The 18226-nt window shown below is 35.5% G+C and overlaps 4 protein-coding genes and 1 non-coding gene across 8 annotated transcripts; 2 read left to right on the top strand and 3 right to left on the bottom strand.

The window, feature by feature from the left end:
- The first annotated feature begins 959 nt into the window (after positions 1 to 959).
- On the top strand, positions 960 to 4694 carry EMB2279 (pentatricopeptide (PPR) repeat-containing protein). The gene is made up of 9 exons (XM_012972012.2): positions 960 to 1839; positions 2294 to 2485; positions 2563 to 2644; positions 2724 to 2915; positions 3081 to 3194; positions 3276 to 3366; positions 3446 to 3603; positions 3706 to 4137; positions 4206 to 4694. Exons 1-9 carry the CDS (start codon positions 1154 to 1156, stop codon positions 4587 to 4589), a joined length of 2331 nt encoding a protein of 776 aa, XP_012827466.2. The 5' UTR covers positions 960 to 1153; the 3' UTR covers positions 4590 to 4694.
- A 2359-nt stretch (positions 4695 to 7053) lies between these two features.
- On the top strand, positions 7054 to 11154 carry LOC105948887 (UDP-arabinose 4-epimerase 1). Of its 4 annotated transcripts, none has more exons than XM_012972137.2 (11): positions 7054 to 7204; positions 8023 to 8168; positions 8257 to 8381; positions 8633 to 8746; positions 8838 to 8945; positions 9039 to 9130; positions 9722 to 9863; positions 9988 to 10082; positions 10170 to 10299; positions 10402 to 10546; positions 10645 to 11154. In XM_012972137.2, the coding sequence occupies exons 2-11, from the start codon at positions 8108 to 8110 to the stop codon at positions 10887 to 10889; spliced, it is 1257 nt and encodes a 418-aa protein (XP_012827591.2). In that variant the 5' UTR covers positions 7054 to 7204; positions 8023 to 8107; the 3' UTR covers positions 10890 to 11154. The 4 variants fall into 4 exon arrangements, with proteins under 4 accessions (XP_012827591.2, XP_088667653.1, XP_012827592.2 ...); XM_088811527.1 differs by having other exon boundaries at positions 7123 to 7204; positions 8020 to 8168; XM_012972138.2 differs by having other exon boundaries at positions 7123 to 7208.
- A 216-nt stretch (positions 11155 to 11370) lies between these two features.
- Positions 11371 to 11582, bottom strand: LOC148766122 (small nucleolar RNA U3). The gene has a single exon (XR_016029432.1). It is a non-coding gene; the product is annotated as a small nucleolar RNA U3 (small nucleolar RNA).
- A 467-nt stretch (positions 11583 to 12049) lies between these two features.
- LOC105948870 (Coatomer epsilon subunit) lies at positions 12050 to 14593 on the bottom strand. The gene is made up of 7 exons (XM_012972120.2): positions 14251 to 14593; positions 13998 to 14087; positions 13421 to 13572; positions 12894 to 13029; positions 12652 to 12807; positions 12478 to 12557; positions 12050 to 12379 (listed from the first exon to the last, which is right to left on the bottom strand). Exons 1-7 carry the CDS (start codon positions 14419 to 14421, stop codon positions 12286 to 12288), a joined length of 879 nt encoding a protein of 292 aa, XP_012827574.1. The 5' UTR covers positions 14422 to 14593; the 3' UTR covers positions 12050 to 12285.
- Positions 14594 to 15261: 668 nt separating this feature from the next.
- LOC105948897 (NagB/RpiA/CoA transferase-like superfamily protein) lies at positions 15262 to 17760 on the bottom strand. The gene is made up of 9 exons (XM_012972157.2): positions 17534 to 17760; positions 17236 to 17363; positions 16725 to 16794; positions 16358 to 16462; positions 16154 to 16249; positions 16018 to 16074; positions 15789 to 15909; positions 15618 to 15684; positions 15262 to 15513 (listed from the first exon to the last, which is right to left on the bottom strand). Exons 1-9 carry the CDS (start codon positions 17702 to 17704, stop codon positions 15435 to 15437), a joined length of 894 nt encoding a protein of 297 aa, XP_012827611.2. The 5' UTR covers positions 17705 to 17760; the 3' UTR covers positions 15262 to 15434.
- Between the last annotated feature and the right edge of the window lie 466 nt (positions 17761 to 18226).

The following is an 18226-nucleotide window of genomic DNA, read 5'->3' as shown; positions in this document are numbered from 1 at the left end:
TAAAGCGAGAGACTGTTTTCTAGGTAAATACATGCAGTAAGTAAATTTGTTTAATATCGCCTTTAATACCAAAAGGGTATTTATGTAGCTTTATCTCATATTAGGCTCCATTAAAGAACCCAGATGACTTTTAGCAAATAAAATAAAATCATGTGTCACATTGGTTATAAAAAATAGGGTAAATTCCACTTTACCCCTCGTACTCTGCTTGAGAGTCACTTTACCCCCTCGTACTCTCAATTTTATCAATTTACCCCCTTGTACTTGTATAATTTCCCAATACAGCCCTTTCCTTCAATTTTTGTCAATTTTGACTCTAACGCCATTTGGTCAACTCTGTAAATTACAAAATTGCCACTGCCTATAACGCGTCGTTTCTCCTCCGTCAATATTGTCATTTCTTCTTCTCCCACCACTTCCCCTTCCAAGATATCCCCAAATTGAACCCCTAACTTAGTAAAAATCAAGATCCAAAAATTGATCGATTCCACCCAGTGCAAAGAAAAAAATATATGAATGTGTGAAACTTTCTCTTTTCTAATATCGAGAGTCAAAATCGAAAAAATTCAATATTTACGTCAATATTTTGACTCTTGACCAAATGGCGTCGGAGTCAAAATCGAAAAAAAGTTGACGAAGAGGGTTGTATTGGGAAATTGTACAAGTACAATGGGGTAAATCGACGAAATTAAGAGTACGAAGGGGTAAAGTGGAATTTACCCTAAAAAATAATTTTGAGAGAGCAGTAACCAATTTCTCCCAAAAAAAAATATTTTTCAATCCAATCCATCCTATATTGTGATAATAAAAACATTGGGGCTATGTTTAATTTTGGGCCGCTTCTTTAATAAATGGACACGTTGCTGATAGAGTTGAGTTTGAACTAACAACTTTATTATGGGCCTTAGCTATAATTTTTAACTGAGGCCCATTTAACCATAAAAGCGTGTCTCTCCTACAATAGCAACTTTCCTACAGTAAAACACGATTCAAACGGAGCTGCTTGAAAGAGAACAAACAAGGTTTTAACGACACTGATAAACCCAATCTTCAATTTCCAGCCATTGAATCGATTAAAAATATCTTCCCACCTCTTTCCGACCAGTTTAAGGCCTCTGTTGAAATGTCGAATTGAAGAGAAGGAAAAATCAAGATGATAGGTGGTTTATCCGTGTCTGAATCCGCTATAGAAGTTCTTTCTTTGATAAACTACACCCATACTTCATTCTTCCATGGCGGGTCTTCAGTTTTGCGGGGCTCCGTCGCCGTAATTGCGCCGAGGAGAAAGAAGCAGAAGATAATTGCGGCGAGAAGCGCTTTAAGTGACGGCGGCGGCGGCGTTGTCCTTGATAAAGAGTTCGATTTTGAGCCGTCGTTCGGTGATTATTTGAAAGCCATGGAATCCGTCAAAACCGACAGAGATAATAATAATAATAACAACAACAATAATAATAATAGCAATAGCAAGTCTATTAGTAACACTTCTAGGAAACAGAGGATTGTGAAGAAAAATGTTCGAGAAGAAGAAGAGAATGGAGCTGACGTGGCAACTTCTGCTCGAAGAGAATCGAGAAAGGGTGTTGTTTCCAACAATGGTGCATTTGTTCGAGAAGGTTCGAGAAAGGGTGATTTTCGCGACGACGGAGTTTCGTTGGAGAAGTTCAAGAAGCAGGATAAAAATTTGAAGGCTTACACTGTGAAGAAAAGTGTTAGCAGGGAGAGTGAGTTCATGGATATGGAAAGAGCTGCATTCAAGTCGTTGGATTACGAAGGTGTTATCGACAAGCCAAGAGTTTCGAAGGTTGACATGGATGAGAGAATTCTGAAGCTTGCCAAATGGTGAGTAATGCGAACCATCTCTAGTACAATTAGGCCTCGTTTGGTTGGGGAGATTAGCCATTATTAACTAAATAATAGTTAATTGGACTTTGTTTGATGTTTGGTATCCCTGATAACTTGTCGGGTCGACAGTCGACACGCAAGTAATTATGTTATCATGGCTTATCTTATCTTTTAGGGAGTTTTTTTTGTTGGACCATGGATTATTTAATCTTATCTTGACTGATCTTATCTTAGCAACCAAACGAGGCCTTAATTGATTACACACAAGTCTATGTGCCTGTAGTAATCTAATGACTATATTGTATGCCATACATGTGTTTTTATCTCTATTTAGGGTATAAGTAAGTGAGTTTACCTTGGGAGGATGCATTTTTTAATTTGATGTTATGATCGAGTATTGCCAACGAAGCCCTTTTTCGTGTACTCATAGTAAAGTAGTTTACTTGTACAGTTTGAATGGTGCAGACATTGACATTCCCGAGTGGAAGTTCTCTGAAATGATGCGAAGTGCGCAAATAAGATTCTCCGATCATTCCACTTTGAGGATTGTACAGATATTGGGTAAGTTGGGAAACTGGAGGAGGGTGCTTCAAGTCATCGAATGGATTCAGGCTCGCGAGCGCTACAAATCTCACAGGATAAGGTACTTTCTCCCCGCTACAATCATATATGTGTGTGTGTGTGTGTGTGTGTGTTTATCGGTTTGTTTATGTTCTCCAGACATGTATATACTGCTGCTTTGGATGCTCTTGGTAAAGCAAGGAGACCGGTTGAAGCTCTCAATCTCTTTCACAGAATGCTGGTATTTTTTTATATTACGTCTGCTGTTTTTTCTATCCCTTATTTTGCTTTAAATTCTTATGTATGATCACTTTGTATAGGATCAAATGGATTCGTATCCTGATATTGTGGCTTATCATTGTATTGCGGTCACTCTTGGACAAGCTGGGCATTTAAAGGAACTATTCGACGTGATTGATATCATGAGGTCTCCTCCCAAAAAGAAGTTCAAAACTGAATTTCTCGAGAAGTGGGACCCACGTTTAGAACCCGATGTTATTGTCTACAATTCCGTAAGTAGCATCCGTGATGTTATTGTCTATGATTGTGTATAGGGTCTTTGTAAAAACGAAAAAAAAGGTTTTGAAACGGTTAAGGGTGTCTTTGTAAATTTGAATATTGGTCGGGGGTTTTCTGTAATAAAAGGTTTAACTTGTGCAGTTGCTATTTCTCACCAGGTCCTTAATGCTTGCGTTCGGCGAGAGAAATGGGAAGGGGCTTTCTGGGTATTACAGCAGCTAGGCCAACAAGGTCAACATCCTTCTAGCACAACGTATGGACTTGTTATGGAGGTAATGCCCTAAAAAAGACGGTGTTGACTTTCCATTGACAATCGCTACCAACTTACCTAAATTTCATCTTTATTCGATCAGGTTATGTTGGCATGTGGCAAGTATAACCTGGTTCACGACTTCTTCAAGAAAGTGCAGAAATCATATATACCAAATGCTTTAATATATAAAGGTAACTTTTCAAAATATTTCTTCTAACCAATGCATCGAAGATATATAACTTAAACAAAAAAAAAAATCGTTGTTTGTAGTTCTTGTAAATACATTATGGAAGGAAGGCAAAACCGACGAGGCAATAATGGCTGTTGAAGAAATGGAGAACAGAGGAATAGTTGGTAATGCCGGTCTATATTATGACCTCGCTCGTTGCCTTTGTAGTGCAGGCAGGTGCCACGAGGCATTAAAACAAGTGAGTTGGAATAAATATTCTATTCTACTTTCCTAACCTTTTCGTTTCTAGAACTACTTTCTTTTTTTTTACTTTTCGTTCTTCTCTTTTTTTTTTTGGCAGATTGACAAGATGTGTAAAGTGGCAAACAAACCACTTGTGGTAACTTACACGGGTTTAATTCAAGCCTGTCTAGAATCAGGCGACGTCGAAAGCGGGGCGTATATATTTAATCATATGAAGAAGTTCTGCTCGCCGAATTTAGTAACGTGTAATATAATGCTGAAAGGGTTTCTTGATAATGGTATGTTTGAAGAAGCCAAACAGTTATTCATAATGCTATTGGAAAACAGCAATTCCATTAAACACGAAGAAGATTATAAAGTTAAGGTTATACCCGATATATATTCATTCAACACAATGTTGGACGCATGTGCCATTGAGAAAAAATGGGAAGATCTCGAATTTGTGTACGAACAAATGCTGAGGTACGGTCACCACTTCAACGGAAAACGGCATCTTCGGATGATACTAGACGCACGCCGTGCTGGAAAGGTAATTTGTGTAATTTTCCAAATTTGAAGTGATATAATTGTAATTACTCGAATTTTTCTTTTTGACAGGAGGAGCTATTGGAGATGACGTGGGAGCACTTGGTTGAAACGGGGCGGGACCCACCGCCTCTGATAGTGACGGAGATGTTTTGCGTGAGGCTTGAGCAGGGTGACTGTGCAGCTGCACTGTCTTACTTGGTCAACTTTGCTTATGTGGAGTCGCAGGTTTTCTCTAGAAAGTCTTGGTCGAAAGTGTTGGTTGAAAATGCGCACCGGTTTGAGGAACATTCTCTTGATGAGGTGGTGCGCGAGGGGAATATTCTTCTCGCCGGAAACGAGAACCTTGCGGTTCGGCATCTGATAGAATCTTGTAAAGAATTTCTAAGGGCAAAAAGGTCATCAAATGAAGTAGAAGTAGGTAGAATATTTCAAACTGAAGCTGCTCTTGTATAATTTTGTAAGATTTTGTGATGATACTTTGTTTAAGATTTTTTATGATTTTGGGCTTTAATATAAGATGACCGGGCCTGAAATCATTGGGCTTACAGGCGTGGTAAAGCCCGAAGCCCATGGCAGGAATTTTTTTTTTTTTTTTTCTGATTAAATTTAATTGCAGAAAGAAGTAAAAAATATATATTTGTGTGCATTTTCTTGAATTAAAATGAAATGATCTACAATTGCAGCCTGTAATTAGGGGGCAACTGTTGCATGAGGACTTAATTAATTCTTATCAAATGAGTTGTATTCTTAATTCTTCTCTTCTGTCTTTTAATAATAATTTATTAGTGGGTTAATCATTGAACATGCATTTAACCTTAAATAATGTAATTAAAGTAGCTGTGAACGTGCTTGCTCTTTTTTTTTTTTTTATTAATTAATTTACGTATTTATTAATTGTTCTTCTTTTAAGACAGATTGTATTTTTAGAAGTCAACGTGATGTTAGGCATAGATTCATCATCTCCTTCTTGGGAGAATATATAATAAATTCTACTAACATTCCTCCATTCTCTTGGTGAATATTATTATTTAAGCCGAGAATTATTTGTTCAGTCCGGTTTTATATTTATCGGGTTTGATAGCTATTATACGAGAGATAAAAAGAAAATCGAAATTGTGAAATCCCATTTGAGGCGGCTGCTATTTTAAAAAATTGGACTTTCAACGTATTTATTTCTTGATTGATGTGATATTAATAATTTTTATTTGTCCTTCTTGATGTCACAGTCCATTAGTCCGGGTCAAGTTAGTCCATCAATCCGGGTCAAGTTACCAAAATTTAATAACAATTTTGTTTATAACAATTAGCAAGTTTGGATAAATTATTTTCCAATAATACAATTTTTTCACACTGTTAACCTTAATTAAAGAGTCCATTTTTAATTGCTTGACAGTTGATAATGATGGAGACATTGTCTATATCTCTGTTTGACTTTTCCCATACTCAAAATTTGCTTACTTTCTCCTAATTGCCGTCTACTTAAATTACACCTAGTTAATTAGATTAAGTAGATCAACATAATTTGAGATTTAATAATTAATATTTTAATTTTGTGAGAATATGAAAATCGACAAAATGACAAACTTGTTAGTAGTGGGCCGTGGCATCACGCGCGGGCCTACAGTATCAGTGTTTTATGTATTGTCTCTTTGGTTTTTTAAAATGCATTTTGTCAATAAATTTGCTGTCATATTTTTGTCAATCGCAACCAAACAGACCTTTATACATATTAATAATAAATAGCACGTAGTATCAATTAGTTGGAGTTAAAAGTGACACGTCCAATACTAAAAATTTCATTAATAATTAATTAGATAGTTGGTAAAATGTGAGAAAATGGGGGGTTTGTTTGGCTTGTGGTAGGAGATCGAAAAAGTTGGAAAAGGAAAAGTTTTTCATTACACGTGGCCTTTTATGGGAGGGATGATTCTTGTGTCTTTTTGCCCCAATTAATATACCTAAATAATTTTTAATTGAAGCCTTATTATTTATCATGAGATTATAAAAAGGCTAATATTTGAATTAATGATATATAATAGGAAGTTATTAAAATGGCTATTACTGGAAAGTTGTTCGGTAAGATATCACATGAGCAGCATCACATCATTACATCATTTGACACATGCAAACAAATATTTTGCAAAATTAAATGATCCGAGTTCGAAATTCATTAACTTGTTATACATTTCGTAATATTTTGTTGAAATTACGAATATAAATATTGTTATAATTTTGATGTTTTGTGTTTTTTGAAATTCAAATTGCATCAAGAATTATTATTTTTAGGGATTTTTTGCTTAATGACAAGAAAAATTCTAATTACAATCATCCCCTTAACTATGAATTTTCTTACACGTTCATTATATCGGTGGTAAATTTAGTGTAATCTTGTACATTACGTGAAATATTATTCAGTTTGTATTCGTTTACCCCATTTTAGTTCAACATTTTAAAACAAAATGATCACAAGATGTATCTTTTGGTATATAAATATCAGATTATGGTGCATCAGAAACTGCATATTGCCATTAAGCGAATAGAAACTAGAAAATATTACACGAAATCTATAAGTTTATGTTGAATTTAACACTATAAAAAAATTCATATTTGATGGAATTATTATAATTACCCAAATATGATATTTCTGTTCTTCATAAGTTTAACCTTACGTAGGGTGCTGACCATAATTTAACCTATTGTTAATGCAAGAAATCGAAGAAAATTCAATGAATTGGACATTAAAACCTAGTAAAATAGCTTTATTTGTCCAAGAGTGATATAATGTTTTGTTTGGGAAGTGGGGCCCATCACTCACATCAAATCGTGGAAATTGGGTTTTGATTTTTCGTCAAATCTTCCCCGCGTCCCACTCTATTTCTGTAAATTAACATTAACATAAAATACATTTTTTTAATTTAATTTAATAATGTAATTAAACAAACAATAATTGTAAAATTCTTAATATTATAAGTTCTCTCTCTGCTACTTTATTTTTTTCTAATAGCAGCAAATTCAAAAACGTACGCCGAAGCCAACACCGCCAGCTGCTCTCGCCCTTTTTTTTCCTTGTATGTATGTTCTCTCTCTGTAATTTTTTTTAAATTTTTTTTTTTTTTAATTTTGTGTTTGTTTTCTCCTCCCATTCTCTGTTAACGTTTTGGGTTTATGTGAAAATTTGATTTTGTTGGTGTATTTCAACTTTCAAGGGTTTCATCATTTTTTTTTTTTGTGATTAAATGCGTTTGGGGGGGATGTATTTGGGGTCATCGCCTTTGTCCATTTGTTGTATGACAGAAGTTTCTTTTCATTGATCGAATTGACTTTTTAGATCTTCTGACGATTCAAATACATGCACATCATCGATTTTCGAGGGGATTAGAAAAAAAAGAAAGAAAAAAAAAGAGTTCTTTCTTTGATCACTGATAAGTGCAGGCCTAATTGGCTCGTCAATTTCGTCTTAGAATGTTTGGGAATTTTTACCACTCAGGTTTTGTTTCTTATCTTTTTTTTTTGGGTTAAATTTGTTCATTGATTTGATAAATTCAACAATAATTCGCCTGCTTTATCTGCTGCAAAACATTGATTTGAGTTGGGATTTCAATTGGGGTTTCATGGATCTCGAGAGTTTTGAGTGTTTTTTTAGGTTTTAAACTAATGCCTTTTTTTTTCTTTTTCTTTTTTGTGATCCTTCAAATTCTTCTGTCCTGTTCTCTCTGTTTTACGCTTAGTGATTTTATAATGAGTTATTATGTCAATCTTTTTCAACAGGGCCCAGCTTTAGTTCCGAGATAAAATTTTCCCCGTCCCTGAACGAGTTATTTGATTAGTAATCCATGTTAATATTTATTACTAATCATGGTTTAATTCTCGAATTTTATGTCAGCAGATTCGAGGATTCCCGACCCACATTGCAAAAGTGTGGCAGTCGACAATTGATGTCAATTTATTAGAATAAGATAAGATATTTCTCAATGCTGAATTTCACCAGGACACGAACCCAGCCGAGGGCCAATAGATCTATGTCTTTAGGAGGTGGGCTTTTATTTCATTTCAGTGTCAGTAGTTAGTGCTCTATGTCTTTAGTTCAATTAATTCTGATTCGGGTCTGTCTTATTTTCAGGCATGGATTACGTAGACCCAAAGAAGAAGAGCAATGTATGTGGAAGAATATTAATGGTTTCTACTCTTACGGCGTTGTGCATTCTTATGCTTAAGCAATCCCCAAATTTCAACACCCCCAGCCAAGTAATTCCTCTTTACCCTTTTAGGTTAAATTTCATTCAGTGTTCAAACTGCCGCTAATTAATTACCAAAACGGGGTTAAGTCGGTCACCTATATTTTGATTACAATATTCCTTGCTTTATTTTGACGTCACATACATTTGAATTTTCCATTTTCATTCAAGTTGCATTTCAACAAACAGCCGAAGCTTCATTTTTTCTTTAAGTCGAGTATTTTTGCCTCCTAAAATATTCACTTGTGATGCTTTATACAGTTCTCAAGTCACGAAGAAGGTGTTACTCATGTCTTAGTAACGGGAGGTGCGGGATACATTGGTTCACATGCAGCATTACGACTTCTTAAGGATTCCTATCGTGTGACTATTGTGGTATATTTCCGAATACTTCTCTCTAATTCTTCTTCTGTTCCCATAATTGTTTTTTCGGACCCTGAAAAGAGTGTATATTCTCACATGACAGGATAATCTCTCACGCGGAAATCTTGGTGCCATTAATGTCCTGCAACAACTATTTCCTGAACCAGGGCGACTTCAGTTTATTTATGCCGATCTTGGTGATGCAAAAGCGGTAATTCTTATTTTCCTATTTGTTTCTCGTTATTTTTGTTTGTGTGATAAGTTCAAATTTTGATCTTATGTTATTTCCTCGATCAATATTCAGGTGAACAAAATATTTTCAGAAAATGCATTTGATGCAGTAATGCATTTTGCAGCTGTAGCGTATGTTGGAGAGAGTACACTTGATCCCCTCAAGTGAGTATCTATGAATATAATTTTAGTTTTTTTTTTCTTTTCATATGGTCATATTTCTGAACTACTAATAAAAATATGCACGAGAGCCTTCGATGTATAATTATGACACTCTCACTGGAAATTAATTTTCTGCAACTTTTGTTTGTTCCAGATCACAGACGCTATTTCATTGGTTTCAAATTTCGAGCTTTTCTACAATTTTTCGTTCAGCATACCAACTTCAATTTTTTATTAGTAACTTGAGATTTCTGCAAGGGGATTAATTGTTACATATACATTTCGATACGGACAGCTGACTACATTTCGTTTGTGCATCTGAGAAATCTTAATGCCAGAAATTCATGATTTAGGTTATGTATTGTTGTGTTTTGCATGAGAACAATTAAGCGGGGGAAGATTTCGTTTTTCTCTTTATTTGTCCACAAAAAACTGAAGTCTTTGGAGCTGGTTTAAAGTGAAAAATATGGTATATATGTGGTAGTGTCCTAATTGTAGCCTTTTAGTCGAAGAACTACGAACCTAGAAACTGTCATTTACACATCTTCTTTTTAGTTGACAGTTGTTTTATAACCTCCTTTCTTACAACACCAGGTACTATCACAATATCACGTCGAATACTTTAGTTGTCTTAGAAGCTATGTCAGCTCATGGAGTAAAGACTTTGATTTATTCGAGCACATGTGCAACTTATGGGGAACCTGACAAGATGCCCATTACAGAAAAAACTCCACAGGTCAGTGTTGATCAAGTTACACTAGCAATTTTAGTCATTGATAATTTGCTAATATGCTACGTCATTTATTATTACGAGACATGTTCACTGAGTAGACTTGTTTTTTTTCTTTTATGTCGTGCAGGTTCCGATAAATCCATACGGAAAAGCCAAGAAAATGGCAGAGGATATAATTCTGGACTTCCATAAGAACTCTGACATGGCTGTCATGATCTTAAGGTTGGTGTTTTTTTAATGTTGTACATATTTTGTTACTCATAATTACGAAGGTGAACCGAGTATTTAAAATCTCTTGTTGTACATCAGATACTTCAATGTGATTGGTTCTGATCCCGATGGAAGGCTTGGTGAAGCTCCAAGACCTGAATTACGTGAACATGGACGAATATCTGGAGCTTGTTTTGATGCTGCTAGTGGAATCATTCCAGATCTGAAGGTACTTTAATTTTGACTTCAAGTGAACTTTTTCTCTTTAAAAAAATAAAGATCCATTTTTTATGCAGAAAGCGAAATTTGTTTCTAATTCTTTATAATGCAGGTTCGAGGAACGGATTATAATACTCCAGATGGCACGTGCATACGGGATTATATTGATGTGACAGATTTAGTTGATGCTCATGTTAAAGCTCTGGAAAAAGCAAAAATAGGGCATGTAGGCATCTATAATGTCGGTACAGGAAGAGGTAAATAAAATGCCTATTGTAGTAAATGTTGATTTTAAAATGTCAAATTTGGCAGAGACGTGTTTTTTTCTGAAAGTCGTGTTTCTAAAATTTCTCAGGAAGATCGGTGAAGGAGTTTGTGGAGGCTTGTAAGGAGGCAACTGGAGTTTCAATAAAAGTCGATTTTCTGCCACGTAGACCGGGTGATTATGCAGAAGTTTACAGTAATCCAACAAAGATAAACAGTGAGCTAAACTGGACAGCCAAATACATTAACCTTCAACAAAGTTTGCAGATAGCATGGAGATGGCAGAAGGCACACCTTAACGGGTATGGTGGGGCCCCACTTGTGATGTCTGCGTAAATAATAAATATAAACTTAAAAAATTTAAAATCACAGCGGATCGAGGACTAACATGAATCCCGTTTAGAGCCCAATATTTTTTTTGCAATTTTATAAGTAGTGGTCGAGGAGAGAGGGACTTGAGGCCAGGGGATGATCTGATGTATTATTCTTTTACATTTCTATTTATATACATTGCATAGAATGGTAGGAAGTTTTTTCTCGATTTATGAATTTGTATCGAAGACAAATTTAGTTCAATAATAATAGTTGATGATAGGTATAAGTCTTTGTTTTGGGTACCGCATCTCGATTTTTTGTAACAAACAAAGCCTTGTGGGATTTTTTGCAGTAAGTTACGAAATCAAACTTTTCAGTATGTTGTTGTAGCAGCTTGTTGATTGTTCCTACGTAGAAGGGAAGAGAAGAAGAAGAAATGAACAGTATATAAATAGAAGTATTTTCTTGTAAACCAAAAATACAAAACCAAAATGTATAAGAGTGTCTGTCAGACAGCTGCTCGACCACCCCGAACAGCCGAAGCTGACCGAGAACGATCATCTACCGAGTCAACTGGGCGAGCCAGTGAGTCTGTTAATCACGCTCTAGTCGAGCAGCCATGATTCATCAACCAGACATAGTTTCCTGTCTCCTTAGGAATCAAGGATACAGAGGTACGAGCCTATAGAACAGATCCTGTTCAAGTAAGGTCGTGCCCATCATTGCTCAATCACCTGTATAAATATATGTTTTACTTATGCTATTCTTCCGATGTGGGACGGATTCTGTAGGAACTTATTTCATTTGCAGCATCACTTGTATACTTATTTAATTACCATATTACCAGTAACAAATTATAATAACCATCTTACATATTGCTAATATTTGACTGAATTTAATTATATAATCTATCCTAATTCTCTAACAAAGCCTTAAATATCACCATTGTAAGTTTGTGACTAGTCATTCATTCGGATTTATAATCTGCAAGTGTGCAAATATGAACCTTAAACAAATAATGCAAGTTCATCAAAATTGAGATTACATACATGAATAAAGAATTAATTTATGCAGCAATGAATGAGGGCTACCGAAAATAGGGAAACCTCGACCACTTCGAAAGTCGGAAAACAACTCATCAAACAGGAAAAGCAAGGGCAGAAAAAGATAATAAACAACTGTTAAAGAGTAAATCCAGCAATTCTACTTAAGACCCGAATCATATACCAGTCTTGAAATTCAATATAAACTGATTTTCGGCAGATCTAACATCGAAAGTCAACTCTTGCAGTTTTCAAGAAAATCGTAAGAATTAAACAAATGAGAACAACACCCAAATGATTAAATGTCGTTTTACACCCAAAATATACTTCTTTTTTAAGGAGGTGGAGTAGAAGACAAACAAACAGCAATCTAATCATGCAACTGTTTGAACTGCTCTGTCGAAACTCTCTTCCCCAGTGGATGCACGTTTCACAAGTACGTGATCTGGGTGTGACAATTTCAATTGGCTGCAAAGACAAAAAGAAAAAAAAGAACCGTTGAATTATCAGAAATTCCATAAAGCCCCAAACAAAAGATCTCAAGTTTTTTAATTGAAAAATCTTACCTGAGGTAGCGCGTTGAAGCTTTCCCCAAGTGAAGACTGCAAACAATCAGATTGGCAAGAGTTTCTGGATCCTTTGCATCCTGTATAAAGTATATGAACCGCAACGTCAAATGCGATCTAACTAAAATTGAACGAACCCTCCAAATTATCACGATAAATAAAAATATAATCCACCTTATTTAGGGCTTCGAGCAGAAGTGTTTCTGCTTCATCAAATTCACCCTTGTGCATGCAGCAAACAGCCTTTCCATTAAGGATCAAGCTAGTAACTTGAGACTTCTCTGAGAAGTCCTGGAAAATAAGATATGCTTCCTGGATTTTCGAACCACCCTAACTCATACAGCAATAATAGGTTAGTTGATGGACCCTCCTTAATTTGGATTGGCAAAAGGTGTATGATGTCGAGCAACACTTACCACAGACAAGTTCAGCCAAGCATTAGCGAGTTGAGTTAGTGTGTGGTCTTCGTCTATTCCTTGCATGACTCTCAATTGTTTCTCAGCGTAATCTGATCGGTGCATCTTAAGAAATATTTGGACATTCAAAGCATGCCTGCACGTGCGTACCCATTTTCAAGCTTACAGTAGTTGACTAATGTCCATATTTTAACTTTATATACATATATATCCACATAAACTTGTATGCATGCATTCTATGAACAACGTAAGTAGTTTCACAAGATACCTTACCGTTTCATACTGCAAATCTTTTTAGGGAGAATGATGAGTAAATTATTTAAAAATTAAGAGACTGATGTACTAACCTCACAAAGATCAAAACGGTGCCAGATATGCAAGCAATACATATATAGCAAGATTCTAGCTATACCTCTACGGAGCATAGGTGACAAATTTTTTCAAGAAATCACCCACAATAATCAAAATAACAAATATTATCAACATGAAACATCTGAGATACCCAGCACCAAAATAAGAGGACTCACAGCTCCATAGTTCCTCCAGCATTTGTATGCTTCAAAGCTTCGTTATAATCTTGCTCGTGCGTGAATATAATCCCTGCAATAAGACGTAATATGGGGTTGTTTCCAATGGCTGGATCCCCTAACCACTCATTGAGACTCGAAATAGCCGCTTCCTACAAATACAACGACTGAATTTAGTCACGGCAAGCAGAGATTTGCGTCCACTTCATCAAATAGAAAAACAAAGGGAATTCAAACTCTTCATATATTCTAAAGAGGAAGAGGAAACCATGTTATTGTTATATTGTCCAAATTGTGAATTTAATGGTGGTGAGAATATAACACCCAATTCAATGGTAACGATGACTGCATTTTTGTTCTTCAATATTGAGTATATTATCACTTGTAACTAAAGGGAAAAGCCCTAACGAAAATCATCACTAATTTCGGTAATACGGGATCCACATCTAGAGCTCAAATCACCACGTCTAAAATTCAAGTATGATATAATCAAATTTGATGAAGTATAAGTAAATTCAGAAACGATACCCATACAATACAGATCAATTCAATAAATGACCAAAAAACAGAAATTCACCTTGTTTTCAGGGCCGGAGAGATACAAAGCTAGCAGTTTCACGGCCTGAAGTGGGGTCGCCGCAGATGAATCAATCTCATTTATCACAAGCTACGCACAATCAAGGAAACTTGTTCAGAAACATCCAACATATATTCTAGAAATCACAATATACAACAATTTTGAATTGAATCGAGAAAAAAAAAAGACTCTAGATCGAGCATTAATCCCCCTAAAATTAGATAAACGAATCCGAAGCGTAACCCTATCGTACCTGGTAGCTTCCGAGAGCGATGTAAGAGCGGTAAACAAGAGAATCCCTCTCCACGATTTCATCATGGGAAAGATTGGGGATTTCGCTGTTGTTGATCGCGGCCTGGTACGCTCCCAAGTAAAAATTGTTCCTCAATCCGAACAACAGATCCGGTCCTCCGGCCGCCGCCATTTTTCAATAAGACTTTCTGTATTGAATTTCCGGTGAAGATCAGATCTTGAGAAGGAAGGAAAATACAGAATGCTATGGAATCAAACACACAGTAGAGAGTGTGGATGCAGATGGTTTTTTTTAAGAGAGAAACGGGTTATTGTTAAGTCGTTTGTTCATGCAAACACGTTTTTCGTTAAAATAAACTCGCTTTTTGGGCTTGCAGGAAATATGGATCCATGTTTCAGTAGGATAGAAACTTGGGCTGCCACTTGCTAGGAATAGCCCATTACGTGATAGAGCATCTGATTCATGCCCCAATATTTTATAACATATTTAAATTATAAAATTAATTATCAGAACTTTTTTTTTTTTTTTTTTGAGTAAATTCAAGTCCATTAGAAGAGTTGGTATCAGAACTTAATTGTGTAATTACAGAAAACAGATTAGTATTGTTAGCCGGGCATATTCTTTTCCGGGGCACATTCTGGGCCCACTTGCAAACGGAACGGACGTATCTTTAAAAAATGTAATTTTTTTTTTTTTTTTTTAATAAATTCATTTAGAAAAGTATCTTTGTAGCTCCAAAAATATCCTTTTAAGTGAGAATATTATTTGAGGAATTCCAAGAAATACTAATGATATTTATATCAGAAAAATAGTTATTAGTCATTCAAGATTTAAAAACTCAAATTAGGTAATTAAGATTTAATTACTCGTTTGGTACATTATGGGCCTTTTGCCAAAAATCAAAGCCCACTTTTGATAGTAGACAGTAGACTTTTGTTAAAAAGTCAAAGCCCATTTATGACACTAGATACAGATATTATTAAAAATAAAAAAACCTGCGATTCCGTGTACAACGAGGAATGGAATTTTCCTTTATCTTTACTCATTATAGAAATTAATTTCTCAACTCAATGCTGTTATAAATACATATTCTATGTTGTATTTGACAAATATAATAATTACATTATATAAAAAAAATATGCATGCAGAGATGATGATGATACACATGGTAGGTAACCTGAGATTTAAACCATGCTTCCTTCAATCTTAATGGTATTATCAACAATGCGCAGCCCATCTTCTGCGGCTATCACTGCTGTGCACCTGCAACGAACGACCTTTTTTTTTTTAAACATTTAACATATAATTTCAACTCCCTCGAATCGAAAAATGAATATGCAAAACTAGCTAGACAAAGTGGAACTGACGGGATTCTCGAGATGACACCATGTTCGACAACACCAACCACATCTTCGAGACTATCAGCCACTTCAACTGCACGATACCAATAAAATTCCACAATAAATTAATAAATGATTAATGAAAAAAAGGTCCAAGCAAGATGGAAGATCTAATACGAGGGTAAAGAAGGGTGGTACCAAGGCTTTGAATCGGCGATGTGAATATTACATCAAGAACATTATACCCCTCTTTAGTGACAATTGGATAGTCACCTCCTGTCGGACCCACAAACCCTAGAGACGATGATCTTCTCCAAACCTTGATATAAATATAAAAATGAAAAGGAATAAATATATATTTAAAAAATAATAATGTACCTAATCGCATAAGATTTCTCTATTATTAGGATTACTCTAGTGGCTGTACCTCAGCATCACCAAGAAACAGGTCGTCTATTTCTTCAGCAGTTTCCAACCAATTAATCTGATATATAATTTGAAAATGTAAGTTTCAAAAGATACGTTTATCGAACTGAATTCAAATAATTTTCACTTGACCTTACAGATTTAATTAGAACTGGAATCGATCCATCTACAGCACTCTGGTATTGCTGTGGTTTAACAATGAGGACCAGCTTCCCAGCTGCTCTCAGTATGCTCTGTAAAACGCCGAGCACTTGAAATGAATCAATAGTAAATAATCTTAGTGAACATATATTAGTACTTTCTCTTTTCTATCTAATGATAAAGATGATATTTTAACCAACCTTTTCTTCAATTATTGACTCACCACCGTGCATTTGCTGACGCCCAATGACCGCCGAAAGTGACTCTTGTTCTACAACATCCGCATCATCGAATGCTAAATCAATCTACAAAATGGAGAGAGAAGGAATCTGGTTAGTTACTTTGCCATTCAAGCAGATTCTAGTGAGACTCAATACAACGTAATTTCGATTTTCTTTGCTGCCCAAAAACATTATCCGTGTTTCACCCGATTACAAATGTGACATGGCAAGAGAAGCATTGTTTGACACACTCATTTTACGGACCATAATGTGACATTGATGCATCTATAAATACTTTTACGCTGTCCGAATATGTAAGGAATACAAAAAGAAAAATATTGCTCACTTTAGAGATGTCTCTAAATTGATCCAAAGGGACACCTGCCTTTGCTGCTTCAGTTGCACTCTCAACAGATCTGCATGACAGTTTTGGTGGTTACTCCTAATGAGAGAAAACGAAAAGAAAATCGTAAGTGCTTATAGAAATGACAAATTGCATCTCGAGTTTGCCAACTGCAAAAATAATGCCCGAAGACGAAGAACCTGCCTAATCTAAACCTTCTCTTACCTACATTTTTCAAGTAGTTCATGGTGTCAGAAAATAAAGCTTGTACACTATTCAATTTTGTCACATAAGTATTTATTTGTGATGCTAGAACTCAGAAGTATTTAGAAATCACATTCAAGTATATATAAATATATATATATTTGTGATGAACACTAGAAAATTGAAGAAACAAACAAATGCTATATTGTAAATAAACTAATCGTGATTAATTATTGCCACTACTGTTACTGAAATCGAATACACACACACACACACACACACACACACACACACACTGACACACACTTACGTAGGAACGCCGGTGATATCTTTAATGGCTCCGGATCGAAGTTGCCGACCCAAATACTGTATAGCAAAACCAGAAGCCCGACCAGATCCCAGCCCTACCACCATTCCATTCTCCACGTACGTATCCACCTTTTACAGCCCACACACACACACACAACACACACACAAAAATTCCTAAATCAATTACACAGTAGCAAAATCAATTTCATCGCTCTTGAATTTTGATTTTATAAAATTGATGAAATTGAAGTTGAATATAGGGAATATAGGTTAAAATTAGCCGAGCAACATAAATTTACAGTGTATTTAGCGGCTTGGAGGAGTAGGTTCGATTCGTCGAAGAGGCTCGAACGAACCGCCATTGGAAGTGAATTTGCTCTTCTGAAATTTCTCGATGAATGACTGTTCCGCCTGAAACTCGAAATTGGGAGAAGCGACGAAGACGATGATGATAAAGCCATTATCTCCATCTTCTTAATTTTGTATCACTGTACAGAAGATAAGGCGGTTCTTATTTGTAGTTTACGGGCCGATGCTGAAAGCCCGTATCTGTCTTAATGGGCTGATGAAGTTACTTATTGAATTCGGGCTTCCTAATTGGCGGCCCACATTATTTTTTATTGGGCTGACGAAGTTACTTATTGGATTCGGGCTTCCGAATTGGCGGCCCATACTATTAAATAGATTTAGTAGTAATGCGCTTTAATAAAGAAAATGATTATTACCCAAAAAAGCATAAAAGTGAAATTAATTAATGATTTGTGAGAGAATCAGATTCTCTTCTTTAATCTGGCAGACAATTAGCACATCCAATCCAACGGCTATTATTAAATACTAAATTGCCAATAGTTGATATTTTTAAAATCATTGTAAGTAACATGGGCCATATTGTCTTTTTAAGTAGGCATGGAACATCAAAATCATTACAGCAACCCACCCAAATTAGTATTTTTTAGTATCCGTTGGCTTAACATAATTTGATTTAACCCTAA

The sequence above is a fragment of the Erythranthe guttata genome, chromosome 13 (assembly GCF_056151865.1).
Source record: "Erythranthe guttata isolate IM_541 chromosome 13, IM_541, whole genome shotgun sequence".
Lineage (NCBI taxonomy): Eukaryota > Viridiplantae > Streptophyta > Magnoliopsida > Lamiales > Phrymaceae > Erythranthe > Erythranthe guttata.
This window is presented reverse-complemented; position numbering and strand designations above follow the sequence as displayed.